The 8,103-nt window shown below is 40.7% G+C and overlaps 1 protein-coding gene across 1 annotated transcript; it reads left to right on the top strand.

Annotated features, from left to right (window-relative positions):
- The first annotated feature begins 3,372 nt into the window (after positions 1–3,372).
- On the top strand, positions 3,373–7,477 carry LOC136695512 (zinc finger and SCAN domain-containing protein 31-like). The gene is made up of 4 exons (XM_066669629.1): positions 3,373–3,531; positions 4,487–5,184; positions 5,872–6,419; positions 6,668–7,477. The coding sequence occupies exons 2-4, from the start codon at positions 4,493–4,495 to the stop codon at positions 6,961–6,963; spliced, it is 1,536 nt and encodes a 511-aa protein (XP_066525726.1). The 5' UTR covers positions 3,373–3,531; positions 4,487–4,492; the 3' UTR covers positions 6,964–7,477.
- The last annotated feature ends 626 nt before the right edge of the window (positions 7,478–8,103 follow it).

Below are 8,103 nucleotides of genomic sequence, written 5' to 3'. Positions count from 1 at the left end.
CTCAAAATAACGGCCGTCACGTGACCAGGGGCACAGGAGCCCTGCTACGTCACTGAAACGCCACCCCTGTTCAAACCTGAGGCGGGTCGGTTCACTGTTATCAGCCATTACATTATTATAGCTGGTTTCTACAGCCTTCATATTTTGTTAGCCACATTTCTCCCTGTTCTTCAATAGTCAGGACTCCCTCAGAGCAAGTAATATTTGTGTGGAGGTTTGACCACGCTTTTCCAAGTGGAGGCTGGCTTGACTCCAGTCATTAAACTCAGTTGCTGAGACCGGTCGAACATAGCTAACACAAACAGGCATTTTTAAGTTTGAAATTCTTTAAAACATATATTTAAAGAACGCACAGAGTAATTGATATCAGGTTCCCCAGTATGAGAAAGGTCCTGACCAGCGAGTTTGGATAATATGGAATATCTGAGAAAATTATTTTTCTGTTGTTACTCTGTTCAATAAATGTAGGCCAATCACTGTACTGGATAGTGCTGTTTTTCCATAATATCATATTGTATTTTATATATATATATATATATATATATATATGGCCCTTATTAAATATAATAATGTTTAACTTAACTCACAACTGTCAGCATGACCCATTGAGCAATAGGGCACACAGGTCAATTAATAGAAAATAAAATTTCAGAGGTATACCAAAGGCCTTATTTTAGACCAGATACATAAAAACCTTTCCAACAGAATAAAGGGGAAATCTGGTTTTAGTTTGATCCGAGCTAATTTCACACCTCAAAACTGACTGGCAACATGTGATCACTGGTGCACACAGGAAAGCAATGCAAAGGAGAAATTTCTGAGGCACACTGAAGGCCTAAATCCTGTCATGCCAAACAAGTAGACTTCCTTACGGAATAGGTCGATTGCTGTCAAGAAAATCAGGATTAAGTGAGGCTCCGAATTGATTTTACACCTCAAAACAGACAGGCAACATGGCACATAGTCAATAATGTACAAAGGTAAATTTCATGTCTCCATTAATCACAAATCTGAATGAACCACGTGTTATTTAGTGCAAGTTTAGCAAAAATGTGCCTTTAATCAAACAGAAACACAATCTGTTGCCATGCTTGGCTTCATAATTAATTTAAGGCATTTGAACATCTTAATAATACATGGGAACGGCCCATGTTATAACAAAATTTGATATAACATTAATATATCACCAAATAAACACTAAATTCTATGTAGAATTTATAGTGAAATAAAGCCTCCCTGAGCAGATAATGAAGTCATACACCCTGTGTGTGCTGTTCTCTGCCCTTTGTTTTCATAGACAGTCTGACCACACGTGTCAGATATTGTCAGATGTCACCTTTAAAAGGCTACTATGTTTTTTGGTATCCTGTGCTCTCCTTACATGTTGCTGAATGTAATTAACATTTACAGTACTGTTATGAAATCAAGTCACACATACACACAAAGAGTGAGCTACTGAGCAAGGGCTATAGACATATGTCATGACCAGCTCTCTGTTCTTTTACTGAGAACAATGTCATTCTCACTTATTACCAGATTCAATGACTTATGCTAAAAAATTCAGTAATTCAGCCTAAGTTAGCAGCCACAAACCCTAAAAGACTTATCATTCATTCATTGTCTGTAGCTGCTATTCCAGTACAGGGTTGAGGTGGGTCCGGAGCCTACACGGAATCACTGGGCAAAAGGCGTTAACACACCTGGGAGGGGGTGCCAGTCCTTCACAGGGCGACACACCAGAAGAGCTGCCAATGGGGGAAAAGTTAGGATGATTGTAAGGGCCTGGCACTGACAGGGGGTCCTTGGAGGGCTAATAATATTATATTAATAGTATTGCCTTGTGTAGGCTTAATTTCACCTGTTAAAATTGGCAAATTAAACATGGTTGTGATTTGCTATAACATTTTTCTCTAATTATTTATCATATTGTCATTTCACCCCCTCTCTTTTTACTGAATGGTGCAGTCTGATTCTGGCAGAGGGGGTCATGTGAAATGTGTATGCTCCGGGAATGCTCAACTCAGCAGTCAGTTGTTCTAAGGTGAATGCTACCTACACAGGTACTTGACCCTGAGCAGGACTGATGGTGGTGGTGAGGTGAACTATGAAGATCAAAATTTGTTACATAGAATTTAAAATATTGTTATACATTCATACTGACACAGTGATGCATGCAAGTTCTCACAACACATGAATATTTTGAGTGTATGAATTTCATACTAAATAGCCTAACAATAGTTCTCATAAAAGAAAAGAAATATCTTAAATATCTGGTGTGAAAGTGACCATGGAATTTTCATATTAAGGTAACAGGCTTTTCAGTCTAAATCTGAATGTTGTGAATTTAACACAAGTTATTATGAGTTTTTCGCCCCGTGATTCTCAGGTGTTATTGTCTAGTTTTTAGAGAACCAGCCTCACAAAGCGGTGAGAGGCATTGTTCTCCCTATTACAGCTCAGAAGGGCATCACAATCATTTTAAGTTGTAATTTAAAATTGTAAAAATACTACATAGTGTTTCTATGTGCAGGACTGAAGGTGGGGAACAACTTATTAAGGCTTGGGAAAGAGATAAAATCTCATTCATACGTTTAACCTTAATAAGACATTGTGTGCATTAAGGTTTCGTTTACAGTTCAAAATGTTATTACAAAGAAGTTAGGGTGACCAGACGTCCTCTTTTACCCGGACATGTTCTCTTTTTTAGACTTAAAAAACTGTCCGGCCGGAATTTCACAAACGTCCGGGATTTTGTTTTTCTAGAGCTTACATAGAACTTTGAGAAGCGTTTCGTTCACAAACTAGTCCCGCCCTCCCCTACTCCGATTGGTTCGCTTGAGTAAGAAGGGGGAGTGGTGAAGTAGCCTAAAATATTCTGATTGGACGGTCTGTCTGTAGAGCTACCGTTATTGGTCGATAACCTTCTCTGTAAACATTTAATTGGTCAGTCTGCACGTCAGTAGTCCTTGTTTACATCAGGCAGAGCTCATGTACCCACCCTCATCTCGAGCAGCTATGCGTAAATGTAATGTTCTCTGATGAATTAAAAAAGAAATTCCCGTGTTTTCTGTAGCAAATAAAGGTGTAAAAGACCTAAAAGCACACATAGTTTCAGCTAAGCATACAACGGGAGCAAGGGGCGTGACCCCCCCCCCCCCCACACACACACCGGAGACGTGTCCTCTTTTTCACCATCTCAGATCTGGTCACCCTAAAGAGGTGCACAAACAGGGCCCCAAATTTCTCAGCCGTAGTCGACAGTAGAGAGCTCCTGTTCTCTCTCTCCAGGTTGTAGTTCTCAGGTCTCTCAGGAGATGGCAGTAGAGCACTTCATCCTGCAGAAGGAGACGCAGAGGAGGCGGCGGCGTAAAAAGGGGGGACTGTGATAAACAAAGCTAACTGTTAAACCTTAATGGTGGGATTTCTGTTTAGACCGTCTGTAATAACACACACTGTCATTCACCGACAACGGTCCTCAATTCCCCCTAGAACCGTGTTCATTTCTCTCCGTCTCTCTTCACTTTTGATAAGGTATGTAACGGTAAACTCTCCTTAGCTTCAGTAGCACCACATTAAACCTGGATTTTATAAAAGGCGAAATAGATGTTGTGCTCTAGTATACATTTATAACCGCTATCCTCTGTATGATATTCCTGCAGCACACTTAAAAAGTTTGATAACAGCTTTAAAAAAATAAAAAAATAGTTATTTTACGACATTACTCTAAGAACCATCCAGCTATAGCACATTTGGTAACACTTTAAATTACAGCCCGCTAATAACTGGGTAAGAACAGAATAAGTACTTGTTAAGTAAGCCGTAAGATCAAATAAGTACTGAGCCTTAAGTCCTGAACCAAATGAGTAAAAAAGCACCATGTGCCTGTAATAAAAGTAGCCGACCATGTCCTTCCCTGTATGTGCACTGTAAATAACTTTAAAGGATCCATAATTACATTCAGAACTACAGTGAATTCAAAATAGTAGCTGCGTTCCCTATTTATAAAAAACGACAGTAATAATCACTTGAATATACTGTCATACTTTTAATTCTATTAAATTTATAATTATGCTGAGAAGTGCAATTTGTTCGGAACATAGTTACGTGCCTTATTTGTAAAGTGTTTGTAAGATACCCAGTAATAACCACATATTTCTAGTATCATACCCTTTACTTACTCAGTACTTATTTCATCTTACATCTTACTTAACAGGTACTTACTCGGTTCATACCCAGTTATTAGCGGGCTGTAATTTAAAGTGTTACCAAAGGTGATATAGCTAGATGATTCTTTGAGTAATGTCATAAAAGAACTATAATTTCATTTTTTTTAAGCTGTAAAATATTCTCCATAATAACATGTCTAATTTACAAATATAATTCTCCAAAGAACTGTCCACTGAAAGATTTTTAGGTAAGCAATATTTTCTTCTAATATCACACAAACCGCTGGTTCATCAGATTTCTCTTTTTTCCTCTCACTCAGAGACCCATGGATGTTATTCAGTGTTTACGGTCTCTGCTGGACCTCCATGTTCAGCTCCAGAAAGCTGTGGCTCTTCAGGGAGAGATCCAGGCACAGTTTCTTACTCAGCTTTTACAGCCAGACAGTGCTAACATGCAGCATCTAACTCTGCCATGTCTGGACTTGAGGGGAGACGACCTGGAGCTTTCTCTGTCTGTGTTCGAAAGGGCACTGGGCAGCAGCAAACTTCCAAAGGAGCAATGGGGGACGCGGCTGGCGCAACTGCTCAGTATGAAGACCATGCATGAAAATGATTATGAACCATCCGACCACCTCAATTATGAAGCTCTGAAAGCAGACGTGAGGAGGCAAGCCTGGGCCTTGGAGCTTCAGAGGTGGAGGGACTTTCATGAAGTCCAGTTTGAACCCCACAGGGGCTTGCAGGAGCTGAAGCTGGGGGTGGAGAAGGCTGCTAAAAAGTGGCTTCAACCTGAAAAATGCAGTTCTGAGGAGGTGGTGAGAAGAGTGACCCTCCAGAAATTCCTCTCTCTATTACCTCCCGATGCCAGAGAGAAGACAAGGAAACAGCAGCCACAGAACATAGAGGAGGCTGCAATCATGGCTTCATGTTTCTTGGAGGATAACGTGGTTGAACACGAACCAGAGAGGGACAGACAGGACTGTAATACACAGCTATGGCCAGGTCATGGACACTCGGGGTAAGCCTGTCAGAATTATCCTAAGTCAACTGTTTGTTTAAAATATCTTGATAATTTCTTAGTGTTACTATCTGTCAATTTAGACCAAACAAAAAGCTGATTCAGAGTTCCCAACAATGTAAACGTTAAACACTTACACTTCTTGGCAAATAGTTGGTAAATTGCACAAAAACAAATTGTTTTTAGACAAGGCACCACTTTTAATTCACAAATTTAAAATGCTCCACATGGGGTGCTCTTCAGTGCTTCTCATGACTGACACTTTGTTCTGTTTGTTCATTGGGCCTAAATGAAATCAGAATCATATTACATGTAAGGGACACTTAATGTTTCTTGTAATTGAGGAGCAAGAATGATTTAGTCTCCCTGCTTTTTATTTATCAGGAGCCTAATAACAGTAGTGCTCATGTCAATGCCCTTCCTTTGTAAAAACGTCCCAATTTATATTCATCCAGTAAAATATTTAAGAATATAATAGTAAATTAATGATTTAATTATTTATGTATATTTGAATGTTTTAGTATAATCCTATGGCTTGACAAGTCAGTTGATCACTAATTTAAATATTGATAGCCCTTTAAGTAGAGGTCATGTAAATTTATTCACAACTGTGTAGCTGCCTAGATAAATGAAGTCAATGTCTAAATGGAACAATGGACCACATTTTTAACGAGCCTTCTATTTCAGAGAGGAGCAAATCCCCTTAAATGAGCTGTGTCTGAAGAGGCGAGATTCAGAAACACTTGTCCATCCTGTTGGCCTCAGTCTGGATGTTAGGGGTGAGGATGAACATTTTGAAGAAGAAGAGTTTTCCGAAGTTGTGTTTAGCCCATCGCTTGATGATTCAAAGCCTGTTCTGAATCCTGAGGAGGTGCAACACTTTACGAATGATTCTAATCAAATTGCGTTCACTGAAACCTGCTATAGTGGGAAATCGGTTACTCCTCCACTCAGGTCAGCCTGCAAGGACCCCACCGCTCAGCCAGACACATCATTGAAAAGTGTGTTTGAGTGTCCAGAGTGTGGTAGTAAGTTCAGGAGGTTTGACTACCTGCAGAGACACAGATGCACTCCTGGGCAAAGCCTGGGCTGTAAGCACTGTGATCTCCGCTTCCCCACTCTCACCCAGTTGACCAAACACCTCCCTGTACACCGGAAAATGTTTCGCTGTCCTGTGTGCAGTAAAACCTTTCGTGACTGCTTCAACCTCCGCCGCCACCAGCGCACACACACAGGTATGACTTGTTCCTATTCACTTCACCCCAAGATTCAAAGTATTGTGTAGCACCTGCATCAAAATGTGTTGTTTTCTGGGTCTAGAATTAAACCCAGGTGACTCTGTATTCACTGACTCTTTAGATAGAGAACTGCTGTATATAATATGCTAATTTATACTACAGTATAGTTTAGTATTAATTTGTCAATTTGAATAAATACTACCTTATAAAATATAGACACTTTTCTCAACATTTTGCTCCTGCAGGTGAACGTCCTCATATCTGCACTGACTGTGGCTCAGCATTTGCTCAGGAGCGAGGTTTACAGGAGCACCGCAACATCCACACCGGCGAGAGACCCTTCCAGTGCCCAGTGTGCATGAAAGGCTTTCGCCACAGCCACACACTCTCCAAACATGTGGTTCTCCACTCGGAAGCAAGGCCTTTCAAATGCACAGACTGTGGCAGGACTTTTAAGATTAAACATAACATGAAGCGACATCAGAGGAAAATGCACCAGAGAAAAACTCAAAAATGGCAGCTGCCGAATACAGCAGTATAAAACACTTACTGCTAAAAAGGCCCAATTAAATTAATGCTTGTGTAACATTTACCCGGTCACTGCGTTCAAAGTAGATTTTGAACTAAGATAAAATGCGTTAGCCCAAAGCAGCTCTATCACAAATATTTTAGAAACTTGCTTAAAACTATTGAAAGAAAAATAAAACAAGTGTCAGCGCACTGTCCTGACCCCGCTGGAGTGAAACATCTAGCTTCAAATGCTGCCCTGCAGAAAGGTATTACGGCGTAAACCCCTGGGAACCCATTTTGAAATGTTGGTTTTTTTTCAGGATATGAATAGTCTGTTATATTGTACCTTCAATGAGCCTTTCAGATTTTTGAGACACTTTGAAAATAAAGAGATAATATCTGCGGAAGGAAGCTAAACGTGTAGTTTTTCCACGGTATGGAAGTTGTGTTCGTATTTCGCCCCCTAGCGGCGACAGAAGGCAACTAGTGCAGCATTTAAGGTGAAAGAGAAAATTCAAATGAATCGATTGCTCATCCTTTGTATCCCGGATCCATCCGTCCATCCATTATCTGTAACCGCTTATCCAATTTAGGGTCGCGGGGGGTCCAGAGCCTACCTGGAATCATCGGGCGCAAGGCGGGAATACACCCTGGAGGGGACGCCAGTCCTTCACAGGGCAACACAGACACACACACATTCACTCACACCTACGGACACTTTCGAGTAGCCAATCCACCTGCAACGTGTGTTTTTGGACTGTGGGAGGAAACCGGAGCACCCGGAGGAAACCCACGCGGACACGGGGAGAACACACCAACTCCTCACAGACAGTCACCCGGAGCGGGAATCGAACCCACAACCTCCAGGCCCCTGGAGCTGTGTGACTGCGACACTACCTGCTGCGCCACCATGCCGCCTTGTATCCCGGATGTGTATCTGAATTTTTTTCGCTCGTATTTTTCCATCTGAATTTCGTCTGTCGAATTTAAGCATCTTTGAAATATATAGTTTGAATTTTTTAAGCTATGATTTTTTATCTGAATTTATTAACCTTGAATAATAACAGTGAAAACGTGTTCTTGAAAATTCACAAGTTCAATTCAAGAGCAATTATATTCAGACGCATAATTTCGAAGCAAAATATTCAGAGGTGAAAATCTGAAGACATAA

This window comes from Hoplias malabaricus, chromosome 4 (genome assembly GCF_029633855.1).
Source record: "Hoplias malabaricus isolate fHopMal1 chromosome 4, fHopMal1.hap1, whole genome shotgun sequence".
Taxonomy (NCBI): domain Eukaryota; kingdom Metazoa; phylum Chordata; class Actinopteri; order Characiformes; family Erythrinidae; genus Hoplias; species Hoplias malabaricus.
Note: the sequence above shows the minus strand (reverse complement) of the source record. Positions and strands in the feature narration are given on the sequence as shown.